The following is a 20282-nucleotide window of genomic DNA, read 5'->3' on the forward strand; positions in this document are numbered from 1 at the left end:
CTCTTCAATCACATCCATCACCCTCTGTGCCTGTCCATGTGGGAGGACTTCTCCTGAGTTCCTTAAGGAAATTTTGACTCTTCTCTGGCATCCTCCACTCTGACTATTCAGGTCACACCCTCTTTCCACTGGCTCCCCACCCTGGAGCCCCCCATTGCCCCATTACCCCAACTCTCCCAATGCACAGGCTTCTCTGAAAACCCTTTCTCCATGGCCGCAGCCTCCCTCAACCTCACCTGCCTCCTTTTAGCCAGACACTCCCCCACCTCGCCGGCACCTGGAGCAGGGCTCCATACTCAGCTGCTTAAAAATAAACACGAGCTGTATTATTTCCAGCGAATTTTCCCACCCTATTAATTATGTATCTACCACCTGCTTCACACAAAAAAGGAACTCGGCAGGGAGGACTAGGGAAGAGTAAGGCAGCTGAAAAGTGTGCTGGTGGGAGTGGCCCCCACCAGGGCATGGAGCTGTGGCCACGTGTGGGGGAGAGGCCCTGGGAGGAGGGGGATAGACCACGGGAGGAAGGGGAGGGCCCTGGGAGGAGGGGGAGAGACCCTTGGGGGAGGGGGAGGGCCCTGGAAGAAGGGGAGGATCCTGGGATGGGGGAGGGCACTGGAGTTCGCCTAGGCTTTGGTGAAGCCTCCCACCCATCCCCCTATCAGAATGTGCTTTTAAATTCATGAAACATAGGATTAGAAAGAAAAGCACTTCTATCGAAGCAGTTATCAAACCTGTGATAAAGCAGTGCCAGTGTTCCTTTGCAGAGGGATTAATGACAAGATCTCCTGTCATTTTAAGTAGTGGAGAGGTTTAAGGACACCTGGAACCACCTGCATCAACTGCCAGATGAAATGAGAATACATATGACTGAGTTCCACTGGGGACAAAGTCACAGACACCACGGCTTCAGCTAGATATTACTTAAATGAAAGTTACTTCTTTTTCATTTTGATCACTTGCATTTACCCTCAGACCCCAAGATGCGCCAGACCAGGGCCAGACCAGGCTGAGCTCCTGGTGGGCCACTCCGAGTCCCTTTCCCACCTGTAACGGGCTGGGAAGCCGCCCTGCCCGCTGGGGGGAGGGGATGGGTGTGAGGAGTAAGGATGGTGTCCAAAGGCAATCTGGCCACGACCCAGGAACGGGCCTTGGAGTCACCACTAGCAGCTCTGAGTGCTCCCTGGGCCGGGCCACGTTCCCAGCCTGGTCACCTTTCCTCACTTAACCCTGCAGCAGCTCAAGAGGGAGAGGCCAATGTCTACCGTGAGGATGCACTGGTGTCAGGGCTCAAGCCCAAGTCCACCGGCCCTCCCTTTCCCCTCCTCCTCGCCTAGCATGCCCACCTCCACGCCCACCTCCGGAGTCCGGGGAGATAACCACCCCGGGCGGATGAAAAGCTGAGCCAGACTCGACTTGGAGCTGGAGGCCCTGGAACATGTGTCTGCCCGGCTCCGAGGCAGTTGTAAGCCCGGAGAGGAAGCAGGCCCTGTTTTCCCAAGAACTAGAACATTTCCATCCCAATGAGCTGGAAGCCCTGAGGTGGGAAGAGGGAGGGCCCTGACCACTCAGTATCCAACCTGCCGACCGCAGGCTGCACTGTCCTGCCACCACTGCCTTTGCCTGGAACTTTGCTGAGTCGTTTCCAGCTGCTCCTCAGCCTCGTGTTTCAGTATAAATGTCCCTGTCTGGACCCTTTATTATTTTTTATTTCATTTGTTTGAAGCTTGAAAAACTATTAAAGTAATTTTTTATTTTTTAAAATTTATCTTTATTGTTGAAAGTATTACAGATGCCCCGTTTCCCCCATTGACGCCCTCCACCCGCTCCCCCAGGCCTTCACCACACTATTGGCTGCCTGGACCCTTTAAAACGGCTCCCCGCACCGCCCCTACATGCAAACATGGCACCACTCGGAAATACCTTTACTTAAGGGCTTATTTGTTTATGTCTGTCCCCGCTAAACTACAAGTTCCTTAAGGGCAGGAACACACCAGTCCTTGTACACTGTCTTAAATGAGTGCATATCACAGAGGAGGAAGAGAGAGCTGCGGGGCCCAGGCCCATCTGTTGCAGGTTGGGAGGAGAGACCGAGCACAGGCACATCCTGACTTACTGTTTCACACACACTGGCTCTGCCCACAGGCAGGTGTGGCTCAGAGCCTGACCAGCTGACCCCTGAGCAGCAATATCCCCCTTGGAGGGAAACAGAGTGAATAGGACAGGAAGGAGATGGGGAAAGAGCACTGTTTGAAGGTTCGAGTCAGATACGAACATAAAAATAATACGGAATAGGGCTTTTCAAACTTCCATACGTATACAACTCACCTGGGAAACCTGCTAATAGTGCAAATTCTGATTCAGTGGGACTGGGGCAGGCCTGAGATTTGGCATTTCTAACAAGCTCTGAGTGAGGCGGATGCCACCAGTCCACAGACCACATGTTAAGTGGGAAGATCTTTAGAAAGGACAGATAAGAGAAAGAAGTTTAAATTATTTGAGGTCCTATTTGATCTCTAGTCTCAAGCCAGATTTGGGCTGGAAAGTCTGGTACCAACTCATGGAAACATTTGCCACTGTTTTCGCTCCTCTGCACAACAGCACAAGGCCCAGATCAAACAGGCCTGCTGAGGTCATTTAGGAGACGCGCCACCCCTGGCTCTCTGAATACCCCACCACGTGACCCCAGGCATCGGATTTCCCCTCCTGGGCCTTGGTCAGCGGCCCCCAATCCTTGGTCTGTGGACCAGCTGTGCCAGCGTTATCCAAGAATCTTTCAAAACTGTAGATCCCAGGGCTTCCCCTAGAGATTCTAAGCCATTAGGTCTGGGCTGTGGTTGAGCACCTGAGAGGGTCGGATATACCCAGAAAGGAAGGCGGAACTGTCCGTGGTGCTGGCCAGTGCTGGGCCTTGTGGCCTAAGTACAGATTTAGGGGATGCCTGGGAGGCAGTCAATTACCACTTTGAGACTCTGGAAAAGATGCAGGGACATTTGCCACTTGGGTACCAGCACCACTGGCACATCCATCTGCAGTGTGGCTGTGAAGCCTAACCCGTTGGAAAAGGGAAAAGTTGTGTCCAATTATTTCCAAAATCAATACAGTCAAGGCATTTTCAATTGTCACCAAAGCAATGCTGAGAGGCATGAGGACAGCCCCACACCTGTCTGAACACTAACAGTATTACTGCCGAGAAAGCCCCAGAAAGCAAAACCGCCCATTACTTATTGCTCCAGTTTGTAAAACTCCAGTGTGGGCTTCCCGCGGCATCCCCTTCCGTAGAAGGGAGGGATGAACAGAGGGCGAGGGGGGAGATAAAGGTGGAAATGAGGATTAAGCATTTAATCCAGAATGCCAGGTCTGCTGGGCTGGGTCATTTTTTTATTTTCCCTCAAGATTTATGTACCTGTCCAAACCGAACTACAGATCCATTTCCCAGCTCACAGAGGCACATAGAACATCAAGCAGTGCAGGTCAAGTCCAAACAATAGTTCATTGCTAGATGGAAACCTACTAAACTCTCTAGTTTAACCCTTGTCTTTCAAAGGAAGCTAAATAATTTTACTTTGGTTGGCGGCAGTGGGAATATATACATATATATTTTAAGTTTTTAGGTTGAAGAAATTCCATACTGTTCAGTTCATAACTAACCCCTCCTATGACCTGGGCAACCTTCCCAGGAGAGTTCTAGAGTGAAATCTATTATCTGGCTAATGCTGTTCAGAGTTATTAAAAATTACCTCCATACTTGTTGAAGTGTACACCATCTGTCCCACCCCACTGTAAGCCCTATGTGAACCGGACTTATCTGTTTAGCTCCCTGCTGTATTCTCAGGGGCTAGCACATAGCCAAGGAAATTTCCTTGAATAAATGGATGTGTGAGTAAATGATGTTCCTCTTGATATGTTTGTAGCCCTTTGGGCATTTCTCTGGGCTGGTTTCTCCTACTGCCATTCACCCTTCACACTGCTTCCTGAGGGAACTTTTTTTAAAAAGTGCAAAACCACTTTTTAAGTAAGTCTTTATTGTTGAAAGTATTACATATGTCCCTCCTTTTCCCCCATTGACTCCCTCCAACACTCCCACCCCCTTTCCACCCCAGGCGTTCAGCATCCTATTATCTGTGTCCATGGGTTAATGCAAAACCATTTTTTAAAAACCATGCCATTTTCTTTGCTTTCAGGATAAAGTCCAAATTCCTCAGCTAAGTATGCAAGGTGACTGTCCCTGCTTGGCTCTTCTGAATCCACTCCTCACATGCCACATGACCCACTGTGTGCACCCACTGTGTGCAGTGCATGGCTCTGGCTCAGGAGGCAATTTAGAAATAGCTGAGAAAGTTGGGGCCAGGCATGCCCATCAGCCACTGACCTCATTCATTGGGACACAACCTAGAGAAATGAGGTATCAAATGTGTGCCAGGCGATGTGTCTAGGGTGCTCGCTGCAACACTTTGAATAGGGAAAATTAGTAAACAACCTAGCTGCCCATCAAGGGACAACAAATACAACACTAAATATTTATACAACTGTTATCAGTAACACAGCAGTTGAAGTTAATGAATTAGAAGGCCATGCATCCAAATATACAAATCTCAGAAAGGCAACACTGGTGAAAAATACAGGTGTGAAAAAAATACCTGATATCATTTATGTGAAGTTAAAAAAAAATCCCTCTCATAATCATATGCAATGAAAGTACAAAACCACAGACAGGAAGGAGGCACCGCACTCCACAGGATGGCTCCGTCTGGGAGGAGGACAGACGACCCGCTGTATCTGTCATGTTTAATTCTGAACACTAACCTTTACTAAACCAGACAACGATACACGTGTGTTCATTATATTTTTCTGCGTATTCTGGGGCACTTTTGAAATATTTTACAATCAAATTTTAAGAACTTAGAAGCAAATATGACACAATATGAATAGCTGTTAATGCTAGGTAATGGGAATCTGCTTATTATCTTTATTCTTTGTATTTCCCTTCCTCTAAGAAAGCGCCACTGTAACACACACATCACTGGATAACCACGTGGGAAACTCTTCGGCAGAACCTACCAGAGGGAACACAGCCTGTGACCCAGCAATTCCATTCCTAGCATAAACCCACAGAAGCCAGGCTTACAGCCACCAGAAAACACAGACAAGAATGTTAATCACAGCACAACATCTAACTGAGCCAAAACGGGAGCCACCCAAACATCCATCAAGAGTAAAGATAAAAAAAAATTGTGGTATATTCATACAATGGAATACTGCACAGCAATAGGAACACTTGCCACTTGCAACAACATGGATTACTCTCCCAGATGTGATGTTGAGAGAGAGACACAAAGGCATATATGCTATGTGACCCCATTTGTGTCAAGTCCTAAAGCAGGCAAACTCACCTGTGGACTAGATATCAGGACAGGGGATCCCTGGGGGGAGAGAGTGACGAGAGGAGGCTGGAGCTCTGCCAATGGCCTGCTTCTGGGGATCCGTGCTATTTGTGTAGCTGTGTTCATTTTGTGAAAATCCATCAAGCTGTGCACTAAATATTGGAGGCATGCTGTACATGGATTTAAAAATATAACCAAACAAGGAGGGAAGAGATAAAACCCACCACCCAAATGAGAGAAATGAAGGGGAGACGAGAATAGCAGGCATATTTGAAAGTTACCACCAATGACAAAAGAATGGAGACCAAATTAGGAGGCGTCTCTATTGACCTGTTACTTAAGCTAGCACTGGAGGGTTCCAGATATGCCAGTGTCATGCTCAACAGCTACCTTACAGCATCTCACTGGATTGTCACAAGAGCCCGTGATGTCAGCGCCCGTGCCCCAGGTGGCAGCTGGGACGACAGCATCGCAGAGGCTGAGGGACTTGTCGGAGGTCACACAGCCTGTGCTGCAGCGACAGGACCTGAAGTGAGGCCAGTGAGATGCCTCTGGGCCCAAACTTTTAACCTCTGGGCCTCTGGCAACAGAGAAGCTACACTGCATGGCTCCCAGAAACATGTGGGAACCACAAAGCTGCAGGGAAGATCAGGGGGAGGGGACCGCTTCCTCCATACACGAGAGGGTCTGCACCCCAGAGACCTGGTAATAGGAAAGCAACTAAAAGGGGGGCAGCCTGAGACACTGAAGATGTATTCTTCTAGCTTGCTTGGATGAACCAAGACTGCAATACATAATTCTCGATATTAATGGGAGCACTAAAGGGGAAGGTAGCAATTATTCTCAGTTATTTAAGGAGAGAGTAAGAGCTGAGAAGGACTCTTCCGGGTGGTGATTTTAATCAGCTGTCCAAAAGCAAGAGGGGAAAACAGACGTAATGTTAAGTATATTCAGAAGGCCTTCAGAGCTAGGAGAGATGAAATAATGACATACAAGCAACTCAACAGCTCAGAAATATTTCGGACAACACTTGATGCCCAGCAGAGAGTCAAGTGTCTTATAATTCGTGTCAATTTCCAGCCGATGGGTTCAACACTGCTTCACTGGAGGCCTCCTGCTCAGCCTGAGACGTGGGAAGCAGGGGAGCGGGCCAGTTCTGGTTGGTGAATCGGGAAAGCCAGATCCCAGCTGTGTCAAAGAACTCGTCCTTGTCACCAGGCATGGCTAATGCACAGCTTTTGTAGAACCTCCTGCAAATGGTCGCAATGTTGTCGGTATCCACTGTGTAGGTAAGGCCTGAATATCTTCCCGTGAACAATTACTGAACAAGTTAAAGTAATGAAGGGAACTGGGAAGGGTGGAATTGGTACACTGATGCACACAGCAATGTCTATGAAGCTTGAGTTCATTTGTTCATCAAACACGTTTTACTCGGCACCTACTATGTGCCAGGCACTGTGTGAGATGCTGAAAAGACAGACTCCACAGGCCTGGTCCTGCTCTCTAACTGAAGGGAAAATGGGGGGGAGAGAACTGTGTATCAAGCAGCCAAGAGAGTACGAGGAAGGAACCCGGAGGAAGGACAGCTAACACTCTGCATTAAGGGAAGGCTGCCTGGAGGAGGTGGGGCCTGAAGGTCTGTGACCCAAGACCAAGAGGCCTCCCTGTGCTCCACACAGAAACACTCAGGGTGGGAGCAGAGCAGCAGAGATACTTCTAGGTGCTGGTCCCGGGTTATTCGTTTATAAAATGACTGATTTTTTATTGGATACTAACTTCATATTATAAAAAAGTCCTCCCGAGAAGGCCCCACGCATTAAATACAGATACACACGGATGCATGTACATACATTCCAGGCCCGAGGTGCGTCACTGTCTCTCTCCCGGGATGATTTTTCTGGCAAGATGACTGTAGCAACTGCTCTCCTGGCAAATATCTTACAGGCTTTTACCATATTAAAGAGAAACACAAATGTGCGAGGTATAATGAGCCCGATTTCTCTCTCCTCCTTGCTTAATACATTAAGTACCATTTACACAGTGGTTGGCAGAGTGTCAGGTGAGGAATGAGTTTGGGTTTCTGGCTTCCTTCAGTTGGAGCTCTGTTCTCTCCCGACTTCCTCTCTGGAAAACCTTCATCTTCAGGGGATGGTGTCTGAGCTCCCCATGTCTCCATTCCAAGCAGGAGAGCGGGGGTCTGGCACCATCTTCTGGGTCGTCTTCTATATGAGGGTGTTTCTGGCAGAATCCCATATGGAAACGTGTAGTCATGTGTGACACTTGCTGCGTTACCAGCCCCCAGACTTGGATGTGGACTATGGGGTTTCTCAACCAAGGACAGACGCCGAGGTGGGTTAGCACCAGTCTTATTTCCTCATACAAGCTACGGGATCTTGGGCAGGATGCTCACAGCCTCCGAGCCCAGTTTGCTCTCTCTGAGACATTTTATATGGGGCTTGACAAGAATTGCCTGATGAGAAATGAGTGCAGCCTCTGGTGTGTGTGACAGGCCGGGCACATGATTCTGCACACAGAAACGCAGGGTGTGAGGGTTCTGGATGGACCCATGTCAGGCTTGTCCACTGCCTGGGCTTGGTGTCCCAGCATCCTTTAAGGACATGCTCCATCTCATTACCAGCCCATCCCTGGTATATAGAAGGGGAAACTGAGAGAGAATTATTGATTGGCTGCCTTCTGCACACTCCTTACTGGAGATCAAGCCCGCAACCCCAGGCAATGCTCTGACCGGGAATGGAACCGTGACCTCCTGGTTCATAGGTTGATGCTCAACCACTGAACCACATCAGCTGACCAATGAGTAACTTGAATATACGACTATTGTGGCTTGACTCAGCTACAAAGGAATAAACTTCATCAAATGGTGGAGGATATTCAGGTAACGATTCTAACAAGATTTGGGCGTGATGTGGTATGTGAGAGCATGGGCATCTCTAGCGAGTGCTCTGGGCATCAGAACATTTACAAGTAAACACGTGCATGGCCTAGCAAGGCAAAAGCAATGCTTTGGTAAAGACAGACCCTGAATCCACAAACTATGCAATGTGCTAATTTGATTTAAAAAGTTCAAACAGGTTGAGATCACATTTTACTTCTGTAATTGGCATCACTGGGGAAATAACTAGAAATTCAGGCTAGAAAGATACTCATCTGATGAATTTAAAAAGGCTAACCTACGTTTAACATGCCCTTGGGTACCATCTAGGCCTGTGGATTCTGGAGTGACTCACTGAATGGGTCCAAGGCTTAGAGTAACAAGGTATCTATAACTCAGTCCCCAAAGACAGACTGTGGACATGCCTTAATGGTCCAAGTGCAAGAGCATCACTCTTGAAGTTACTCAATCAAAGGAAAGATTCTGACCTGGTAGGTTTTCCTGGTCTAACTTAGAATAGAAGCTCTTTAGAAAACCTGCCCTTGGGGTATCAAAGCAGGTATCCCAAGCTACTGGGCCCGCTGGGGAGCACACGCTTGGTCTCTTAGCAGAGTTCAGGCAGCCTCCGCTGGGCGCTGAAGTCCTGCATTCTGACTCAGTCTGCACTTGGGAATCAGCTGGACCCTCAGACCTGTGCTGGGCAGCAGCCACTGTGTACTTAAAGGAAGCGGCTATGTCATAGATGAACGCTGGGAAGAGAGCATCAAAGCACAATCATGGCACGGCCAGCCAATCACAGGCTAAGGGGCTGCACGGGTTGCTGCAGGCGGCAGAGGCCCCAGAGCTGTCAGGTTTCTGGGCAGCAGAGGAAACTGGCAGCCCCCCCCCCCAGGAGCAGGACCATAGACCTCGTTGAGAACCCGCTTCAGCCTTAGTACTACCCGTCCTCACTGGCCAGCCCAGCAAGATGGTGCCTCTCCTTCCCAACCTCGTTTATTTGTGAACAGAGCCTCACTGAAGGGAGGGGAAGGTGGGGGGAGACGCTGCCCTATTGGTACTGATTTCACAGGAAGAAATTCACAGCTGCTCAAAGTCAGTCCCCAAATTAACAACGCCCTTGAGAACCTGAAGTGGGGATGAGAATGACCCACCTCAGGGGACACCAACCCGCAGTCCCTGTTTCTGGCCCAGGGCAGACTGACTGCTTCAGGCTCGTCCTAAATTCCTTAATTCCTTAATTCCAGCCAGGCTGCAGCCCACTAACCTGAGGCCAACCCTTAGGATTGGTGGGGTTCTTGGTAGGGTTGCTTTGCCTAACTACGGGCTTGAGGAGCTACAAGGTGGGGAGGGAGTCACTTCGGGAAAGCACTCAGTAATGTGTGCCCCCAACGAGGGCCACCTCCTAACCCAGAACCTGTGAGTGCTTTAACCTCGGAAGCAAACGGGACTGTGCAGGTGGATGAAGTTCAGGATCGTCAGATAGGAGTTGACCATAATTCTCTGGGTGATCCACAGGGTCCTCAGAAGAGGACGAGGGCCAGAGTCCGAGAAGGGGACGTGACCGTGCTGGGAGGCAGAGGCAGAGGCAGAGCCTCGCCATGTGACTGCAGCCACGGCAACACAGGAGGCCACAGCTAAGCAGCGTAGGGGCCTCCAGAAGGCAGTTCTGTCGACACCTTGATTAGAGCTGCGTGAGACCAATTTTGGACCTCTGACCGCCAGAACTCTGAGATAATAAATCTGTGTTGTTCTGGACCACACCTGTGTGGCCATGTGTGACAGCAACCACAGGAAGTGACCACACAATGCAGCACATTTCACCATGTGAGCGGCCCAGGGCAGCCTGGAACTAATTTCCCTCAGCTAGCTGCAGACAGGCCAGCCCTGAAGGAGGATCATGGGAGGGCTGCTTCCGGGCAATGCTTTCTGCAAGCGAAAACGTCTCCTAATGATAACAGGATGGCTAGGCAGGGTTTTGTTTTATGACATTTTAAGACATCCGGATGGGTCCCAAGATTTGTATGAGCCTATGAGTCATTAGATTAAATCAGCATATAATTCCCTCCTCTCTTTTCATAAGAATTACTGTACCCCTTGCTATGAAGAAGCGTGGAATTTTTAAGTCTTCCATTTTTATGGGCTCAACTCCACTATTCTTCAACAGAAAAAAATGGAATGACATTAATTTTGGGCTTGAGATAAACTGCTCTATAACTTTTTAAATTAAGATATAACAGGTCCTTACGTGATCAGATTTCTAATCTAGTTTAAACAACGAAATCTATGAATATGTAAACGTAACAGTCAGTAACAGCTTTCCCTATGGAACTTCCAAGTGTTGGGAGTGGCTTATGGAAAACTTGCTCTGGTTTTCTAAGATAAAGTTGGAAGAAAATCCTGAGAAATGCACATTAAACCCATAGTAAGATATCACCTCAGACCTGTCAGAATGGCTATCATCAATAAATCAACAAACAAGTGTTGGAGAAGATGTAGAGAAAGGGAACCCTCGTGCACTGTTGGTGGGATTGTAAATTGGTACAGACACTATAGAAAACAGTATGGAAGTTGTAATATAGAAAGTCACACATGAAACCAATATGTTCATGTTGACCAATGTAACTTCAATCAATTTAACAAATACAATTTAAAAAAAGAAAACAGTATGGAGATTCCTCAAAAAATTAGAAATAGAACGACCATATGACCTAGCAATCCCACATCCGGGTATTTATCTGAAGAAATCCAAAAGACTAATTCAAGAAGATACATGCACCCCTATGTTCATTGCAGCATTGTTTACAATAGCTAAGATATGGAAGTGACCTAACTGTCCATGGCACCTCGAATTCCCAAGCTCATTTATGTGTAAACAGAGCTGCTGAAGGGAGGGGAACGGCTAAAGAAAATGTACATATATACAATTCTACTATTGAGATATAAATAAGAATGAAATCTTGCCATTTGTGACAACATGGATAGACCTATAGGTTATTACACTAAGTGAAATAAGTCAGACAAAGACAAACGCCATATAATTTCACTTATACATGTAATTAAAATAAATGACACACAAAACAGAAACAAACTCACTGACACGGAGAACGGACTGACGCTTGCCATGAGAAGGGGGTAGGGGGATGAGGTTAAGATGTACAAATTGGCAAATGTTACAGAATAGTCATAGGGATGCAAGGTGCGGCGTAGGGATATAGTTAATAATGTTGCAATGACCATGTATGGCGCCAGGTGAGTACTAGACTTACCAGGGCGATCACTTAGTAAGTTATAAGTTAAATGTCTAACCACGATGATATACACCTGAAAGTAATATAATATTGAGTATCAACTGTAAGTGGAAAGAATTTTAATTGCAAAAAAATAAAAAGGAAGAAAACCCTAGCAAGCCACTTCTTCAAGAGAGAAACTAGGAAATTGGTCGCATGTGGAATCTGCCACAGGGCTTGGTCAGAACAAGACGGCTCATGGTTCTCACACATCCTCGAGTATCAGCCCCACCCAGATGTCTGGGTCTCAGCTCAGAGCTCGTGTTTCTGTAGGTCTGGGTGGAGCCTGATAATCTGTATTTCTAACAAGCTCCCAGGCGATGCTGACCCTACTCTGAGAACCACGGTAGTGGAGGAACCCCTCTTTACACAGGGCCCAGTTTCTCACAGGTCCTGAGAAGGGTCGTGACCTTACCTCGTCTGAGTGAACTATCCTGACAAGCTAGTGGATACACTGTGATTGCTGAAGCATCTCCATCGCCTACTTCACTCCCAGGCCTGGCTGCATGTTGGAATTACAGAGAGAGCTTTTAAACCCCTCAGGACCCAGGCCTCCCTCCAGATGAATTAAATCAGAATGGGGCTGGGGGATGAGCAAATCTCAGTACTTAAAAAAAATCTTTTTTTAAAATTGATATTTAGAGAGAAGAAAGGAGAGAGAGAAACATTGATGTGAGAGAGAAACATTGATTGGCAACCTTCCCAAACATCCCAACCAGGAATCGAACCCACCCCGTCACCCCATGCTCCAACCAACTGAGCCACCCAGTCAGGGCAAGTCTCAGTAGTTTTTAAAACTCCCCAAGTGATCCAAAGTGCAGCCAAGATGGGGAACTGCCCCTTTAAGCAAACATGAGGGGTGGCAACGGACCAGAACAGACATTCAGCAGGGCCTCACACTAAGCCCGGGCCTGGCCTCTCAAGTGCTGGGCTCTTGCCTCCTGCACCGGGACACCTGATCGGTGCTCAATAAACTCTCACTGAGTGAATGACAACTAACCGAACAGCAAACCTGAAGAGGACTAGCACCTCCCTTCTCCAGGGCACCTGGGGGAGAAACAAATTATGTCCTTACAAATTGTGAAGCCTCATGAGGGCAGTGGCCCTACAATAAAAGAAGCTCTTTTGAGAAGGCTCTGCTTGGGAAGTACCACCACATTCCTAAGTCCAAATACATATCATAACTACCATGGGCAAGAACTGGGAAACATTTCCATCGTCCAGAATAGGGGTAGACAAACTATGACCCACAGGCCAAATCCAGCTGCCACCTATTCTTATAAATAAAGTTTTATTGGCACACAGACACACCCAGTTGTGTCCACACTGTGGCTGCTTTCACACTACAGGGCAGAGTTGAGTATTTTCAGCTGAAAGGGTGTGGTCTGCAAAGCCGGACATATTTACTCTCTGGTCCTTTAGAGAACAAGTTTGCCAACCCCGTCCCTAGAGATATGAGGATGTATACAAACAAAACATAATTGATAGTCTTTAGGTGGTGAAGTTATGGATGACTTTTTCTTTTTTCTTCTTCTTCTACTAGCCAGCTTTGGAGTTGTGTGTTTATAAGAGCATGTGAGATAGGGTATGTGGTGAAACGGCATAACCAATAAGGCTTCCAGGGATTATCAAGCAGACAGTAAGCCTAACCCCCAAAGGGTTTATGGCTCAAAACCAGCAGAAGACCAGCTCGATCCAGCATGGAGACTAATTTCACCTTGAGGTGACCCCGAGCCTCATATACACTCATTATAATGTGTTAGCGTCCTAAACGACACACCCTGGGCACCATGATCAGAAGGGAAAGCCCAGGTGAGGACCCAAAATGGCTGATGGGCTCTTCTGAGAAATCTCCACCCCTTTTCCAGAAAAATCCTGAATATCCCTCCCCTTTACTGAATGCCCTACCCCTCCATTCAATGAGCCCCAATAAAAGAAGTAAATCACACTAGGGGGGCTGCTCCGCCTGTGGAGAAGCCACTTTGTGTCACTGCTTCACTAACACCCCCTTTCCCTCTCTGCTGGCTCCCATTTGAAGTCCTCCCTGCATGAAGCCAAGAGCCCACAGTGGGTCGCACACCTTCGGGTCCCCGGGCCCCAGAACCCCTGCATCACGTATGTTTAAATCATAAACAGAAGGAAAAGAAAGTCTGCCTCAATGTGGGCACCGGTGCCGAGCTGCCTGGCTCCCCACAGGACGGTACCTTGTTTCCAATGGCCTTTTTGGGTGGGAAGTTGTAGGCTCTCACTTGTGGATATTTGTTCTGTAACTTGTGGTGCAGACTCCTGAACTCCGTGTACCGCCGATAGACATTCCACTCATCATCTTTTATCCGGATGTAGACCTGGCAAGAGAAGGAAAGAAGAACACTGAGACCTTCCTTAAAAGTTCATTGCAATGGGTGGGCGTTGGGCAGCGCTCACCCACATCTGTGCAGGGGCCACATCTGCCTCCCGGGCCATGCTGCCCAGTGCTGGCACAGAGCAGGGACTCAGTACTACTGAGTGAACACGTGGGGATATGAAAGATGAATCAGGCAGGTTATGGTAACAACACACTGTATATCATTTCCCCAGTTAATCTCAATGATGCGTTACTCGTATTTCTGTCACATGCGTACTGCAGCAGTGACAAGTTTCTGGGAGAGTCTATCCCTCCTCTCTGGCTATGCGTGTCCTCGTCTGTACACGGAGCTAACAGCACCTCCTCCCAAGGTTGCATGGATGGCATTCAGGTACAGAAGCTTAACAGCTGTGCCTGGGAGCATGTAGACCACCAATCTATCTGGGGAAGGAGGGAGGGGCAGAGATGAGCCCGGCTGGATGGAAGGTCATGTTCAGATGGGTAAGCCCAACAGGGACACAAAACATCATTATTTTAATCAAGCTGTAACTCCCAAGAGAGGCAGTCTTATCAGCTTTTCACAGGCCTAACACCCTCCAGGGACACACAGCAATTACCCTGTGAGGGCAAACAGAAGTGGGAGAGGGATCAGTGCATTTAAAAAAATTGTATGAGTTAAGGAGAGCCCGGAGAGTAAAGTCTGGAGGATATATGGCTAATGTAATTTGCATTCAGCAAAATGTCAATATACATCCTAAGACAAGACCTCTTTAACCATAACAATAGGCATCTCAACGGGGTGATAAATTCTGCCTCCACATGAAAACCACCAGCATCCCCGATGCTGACATCATGTCCTTGCAGTTTGGTTAGGCGACTATCAGAGTCTCTCACAATATTTGAACAAGACAGAGAAAGGAGGACTTAAACCAAAGAATTGCAAATAATGAATAGAAGTTTCCAGGGGAATTAGATGGAGAAACAGAGGCCTATCAAGTTTATTAGAAGCCTCCAAGCTAAGAGAGACAGTAAATACACTGGATGACAGATATCAAGTGACCTCATCTGGCCTGAAGGATGAGTCTAATCCAACGTGATGAAATCCACAAAGTTCAATGTCAGGACCTGCCATAAAATCCAAAAAACTAACATTGTAAGTATAAGGTAGGGGAGAGAGAGCACGCAGCAGTAGCCTGAGGGACAAAGACTTACAGGTCTCAGTAAATTCAAACTAAGTGAATAATGTGGGAGAGCCATTAAAAATGACAAAGCTGGTTGGGCTCAGTGGATAGAGTGTCGGCCTGTGGACTGAAGTCCTGGGTTCGATTCTGGTCAAAGGGCACATGCCCAGGTTGTGGGCTCGATCCCCAGTAGGGGACATGCAGGAGGCAGCTGATCAGTGATTCTCTCTCATCATTGATGTTTCTATCTCTCTCTCCCCCTCCCTTCCTCTCTGAAATCAATAAAAATATATTATATATATTTTAAAAAGCCCATGTAGCCCTGGTAGGGATTGTCCAGTGGTTAGAGCATTGGCCCACGGACAGAAGGGTCATGGGTTCGATTCCTGGTCAAGGGTTCATACCTGGGTTGCAGGTCCAATCCCTGGCCCTGGTCAGGGCTCATGCTGGAGGCAACCAGTCGATGTGTCTCTCTCATATAGATGTTTTTCTCTTTCCCCCACCCTCCCTCCTTTCCACTCTCTAAAGATCAATGGAAAAAATATCTTCAGGTAAGGATTAAAACAAACAAACAAAACACCATGCAATCTTCAGACCTCATTAACTCACTTGTATTGCTTTGCAACACAAGTTGCATAAAAAGTGTTTTACATTTTTTCCCATACACGCGCAATTAGTGCCGCAGTTTTGGCATATGTCCGAAAAAATACGTCAGCAGCCAAACGGTTGAAAGGTAAATGGCAATGTCTAGAATAAAGGAGTTAAAAGTCTTGCTCTATCCTAAATCTAGCAGAACAACTTGGTCAGGTTTTGGATGCCACCTGCTAAGAGATGACCTGAAATACATCCAGGAGGCCCAGGACCACCTGCTACTCAAAGTGTGGTCTGTGGACCAGCAGCAGCAGCATCACATAGGAAGATGTCAGAAACCCAGCCTCGCAGGCTCCACCGAGCACTGACTATAAGAACCCCAAGTGGTGCACGCACACTTCAAAGCTTGAGGAGCACTAGGCTTTATGAGATGATTTACAACCAAGTTATCAGAAGAAAAAGAAACGACATTGGAGGATGATGACCTGAGCCACAGGATAGAGGGGCTCGAGATCTCCAAACACCTAGAATGAAGCAGAGGACAGACCAAGATGCCTGTCCCAGTGAGTCCGGGAAGCAGACTTCCAGCAGGTAGAAAGTAGAGAAAGACATTTCAGTAGAGACGAACTTCCTAGCAGTAAAAGCTGCCCAAAGAGGAAAAGGTATGTCGCAAACGGTTTGTTGGCGCTGGGTGTCCAAACAGTGCTCTGATGACTGATAGGACTGTGATCATAATTATGCAAGTATTTGATTTATAATAGTAACGTAGACATTAGATCCCCAAAAGCATCTGGAAGGGCCTGGCTGGGTATGGAGAGCTGGGCCTGCAGGCTCACCATCTCCATAGACTGAGTCAGTGAACAAATGAGCCTGGCAGAGCTCAGGGGATTTGGCGTATTTGGGGCATTCTTTGAATCCCTCTGAGTGATAGCAAGTGCTAGTTGCCCACCCAGCATCCATTTCCCCCTAATATTTCTTGGCATAGCAATGTATTCAGAAAGAAACCAAAACCTACATTTTCCATCTCCTTCACAGGTAAGAGTGGCTAATGAGATGTAAATAAAAGGTATTGTTTGGGGATTCTAAGTTTGTAAGGAGATCTGACTCAGCCAACAAGTGCCTTATTTTTTGTTTATTTGTTTGTTTGTTTGACTCTTCTTTCTGTCTTTTGCCTTCTTTCTCAAACACAGAGGTGATGACTGGAGCTCCAGAGGCCATTTGATGATCGTGAGGAAGTCATGAGAAGGGAAGGCAAAAGACAGAAGGACCTTGGGCCTCTGATGACATTTTGGATTCACTACACCAATTATTAGACTATCGACTCAAAAAATGTTTTAACAAAACAGAAATATTTATCTTCTAGTTTGTTAAGGGCCTTTGCACTAGTGGCTGGATACAATTCTAGTCTGATGTATCTTGAATGACTCTATCTGCTAGTATATTCTTATACAAGTCCAAAAACTGTCCCACCCCCACAGAGGGGCAAGTTCAATCACTTGTCTGATCATCACACACAAGACTAATTATCTAGACCAGGAGAGGCAACCTATAACCTAGGGGCCAAATCCCGCCCCACCCATTTGTTTACCAATTGTTTATAGCTGCTTCTGCAATATAATGACAGAACCAAGTGGTAACAACAAAGACCATATCTCCTAGAAAGCTGAAAATATTTACTTTTTGGCTCTTTATAAAAAAACAAAACAAAAAACTTTGCTGACCGCTGACCTTGGTATTAGGGAAGTCCTTATTATTGTTATTTTTTCACCAACATATCCAAGATCGAGTGTGGAGAAGGGCAGTGTTTTCAAATAGTCCCAGCCCCTATATTAACCATCTGCGACCCAGGAATCTAGCGTCCCAAAGCTTCCCTGGTGATTCGAAGGAGTAGGTGTTGCGGTCTGAATGTTCGTGCCCATCACTAAAGAATTGAAAGAATTTATGCACCAAATTGTTAGCGTTCTCTCCCTCTCTCACTCCCTCTCTCCCTTCCTTCCTATCCCCCCACCTCCCCCTCTCTCTCTCTCTCTCTCTCTCTCTCTCTCTCTCTCTCATCGAAATTAAATTTGATGGGCCCAATTCCTTCTACTTGAACCACGGGGATAATAATTCCTTGGAGCAATAAAAAGAGTTGACCTCCTTTGGCAAAACGAAGTTCTCTTTTAAAACAAGCAATAAAAAGCCACTTCAAGTCAATCTTCCTGACTCGGCAAAAGAAAAAGAAAATAGGAGGTAACACCTCTAATCAGGAATCGGGGCAAACCCTCCCTTTTCTGCTTTAAGAGGGAGTTCGAACCTTGAGGTTTCTTTTCCACTGGGAAGAACTGCCCCAGCAATGCCTGTAAAGCACTCAGGTACGGAGAGGTTAGCAGGGAGAAACACCAAGACCTTAGTCCAGTGGTTCCCAACCTTCTGGCCCTTTAAATACAGTTCCTCATGTTGTGACCCAACCATAAAATTATTTTCGTTGCTACCTCGTAACTGTAATGTTGCTGTTATGAATCATAATGTAAATATCTGATATGCAGGATGGTCTTAGGCGACCCCTGTGAAAGGGTCGTTCAACTGCAAAGGGGTCGCAACCCACAGGTTGAGAACCACTGCCTTAGTCCATCGATGAGTCGAATCCAGAACAAACTCTGTGTAGACAGGGCCTCTGGGAAATGCTTCTTAAAAGGTTAAGAACATCCGCCAGAGCATTCCCGTCAGCCCTCGTGCTCCTCGCCTGCTCTGCTGAGTGCGCTATCCCTGGTTTCTTTCATCTGTTTTTGAACTAAATCTAAAAGGACTCAGAGTGTGCTCCTTTGTGTCTGGTTTCTTTTGCTTTATACTGTGCTTGTGAGGTGTCTTCATTTGTTGTGCAGAGCATTCAGCTGTCCTTGTTCACTGCTGCATAGTATTCCACTTACAAATAAGCCACAGTTGATTTAGTCAATCTGCTGGGATAGGAAGTCAGGCTGTTTCCAGTTGGGACTATTATGGGTAAGGCAGCTATGAGTATTCATGAGCACGGCTTTTGTGCTCATTTCTTTGGGGATCATAGATTGAAATATGAAAGTAAAAATCACAAAGCTACTAGAAGAAAACACATCTTAATGACCTTGGGGTGGGCAAGGATTCTTACACAGAATATAAAAGGGCACCAAGAGCCTTCTGGGCAGGAGTTACACAGGTATATACAAAAGTAAAAATTAACCGAACCAACAACTTAAGAGTTATGCATTTGATATTTATATGAAAGCTAGATTTAAAAGCAAAAGTGAAGAAAAAAAAGCACCATGCCTTCACTATCCTCAGGAGAGTGAGCTTTTATCCTAACCCAGTGGTCGGCAAACTGCGGCTTGCAAGCCACATGCGGCTCTTTGGCCCCTTGAGTGTGGCTCTTCCTAAGCCTTAGGAGTACCCTAATTAAGTTAATAACAGTGTACCTACCTATATAGTTTAAGTTTTAAAAATGTGGCTCTCAAAATAAATTTCAATCGTTGTGCTGTTGATATTTGGCTCTGTTGACTAATGAGTTTGCCGACCACTGTCCTAACCTATGGACCTGGGATGTCTAAAGTGGACTGTAGCAGATGAGCATCTACCTGGACATGACACAGTCAGATGTCAGCATTCAGAGGGGTTCAGAGACTGGACTCTGGCCTCAGCAGACTTGCCTTCAAATCCAGCTCCACCGCTTGCTAGTCAGGTGATCTGGGTTATTTCCCCTCTTTCAGCCTCAATTCTCCGCTTGGAAAATGGGGATGGTCCTGGCAGCTGCCTCGTAAGGGCAGGAGAACTGTGTGATTCTGTGCAGACAACATCCCTTTTGTGTGTTGTTGTTGTTGTTAATCCTCACCAGAGTATAGATTTTCCATTCATTAATTCATTCATTCATTCATTTATTTATTTAGGGTGCGAGTGAAAGGGAGGGGGAGAGACAGAGGGAGAGAAACAGCGATGTGAGCTGTTTGGTTACCGCCCACTCGAGCCCCAACTGGGGCCGGGGGCTGAGCCTATAACCAAGGTATGTGCCCTTGACCAGAATCAAACTCAAGACCCTTCAGTCCACAGGCTGACGGTCTAACCACTGAGAAACCAGTTATGGTGCAGGACAACATTCTTTTTGTTGTTGTTGTTAATATTTTTTTATTCATTTCAGAGAGGAAGGGAGAGGGAGAGAGAGATAGAAACATCAATGATGAGACAGAATCATTGACTGGCAGCGTCCTGCATGTCCCCCACTGAGGATTGAGCCCGCAAACCTGGGCATGTGCACTGACCTGGAATCGAACCATGACCTCCAGGTTCATAGGTCGATGCTCAACCACTGAGTCATACTGGCTGGGCAGGACAACATTCTTTATATCTGTTACCATGTCTAATCATCAAATGTTGCATGTTCCTGAGTACAATCTACCTCTGACACACACACACACACACACACACACACACACACACATCTATATAAATCTACATATTTATCAATCAATCAAGACTGGGAGACACGAGGAAAAGGAGAAAAAGTGAGAGATACAGGGAGAGGGAGAATGATCATTTAAAAGCTGTTTTAAGTTGATTTAAGTCCTGTATCTGTTCTCAGGGTCTGCCCAGCACAGG

At 46.8% G+C, this 20282-nt stretch overlaps 1 protein-coding gene across 1 annotated transcript in view; it reads right to left on the minus strand.

The window, feature by feature from the left end:
* The window catches only part of LOC102763755 (sorting nexin-29), a 440536-nt gene that overhangs the window by 64810 nt on the left and 355444 nt on the right, over positions 1-20282 (minus strand). Inside the window, exon 21 of the mRNA XM_015572131.1 lies at positions 13769-13909. Coding sequence (XP_015427617.1) covers positions 13769-13909 — 141 coding nt within the window. The remainder of the gene's footprint in view (positions 1-13768; positions 13910-20282) is intronic.

Source organism: Myotis davidii, unplaced genomic scaffold (assembly GCF_000327345.1).
Source record: "Myotis davidii unplaced genomic scaffold, ASM32734v1 scaffold209, whole genome shotgun sequence".
Lineage (NCBI taxonomy): Eukaryota > Metazoa > Chordata > Mammalia > Chiroptera > Vespertilionidae > Myotis > Myotis davidii.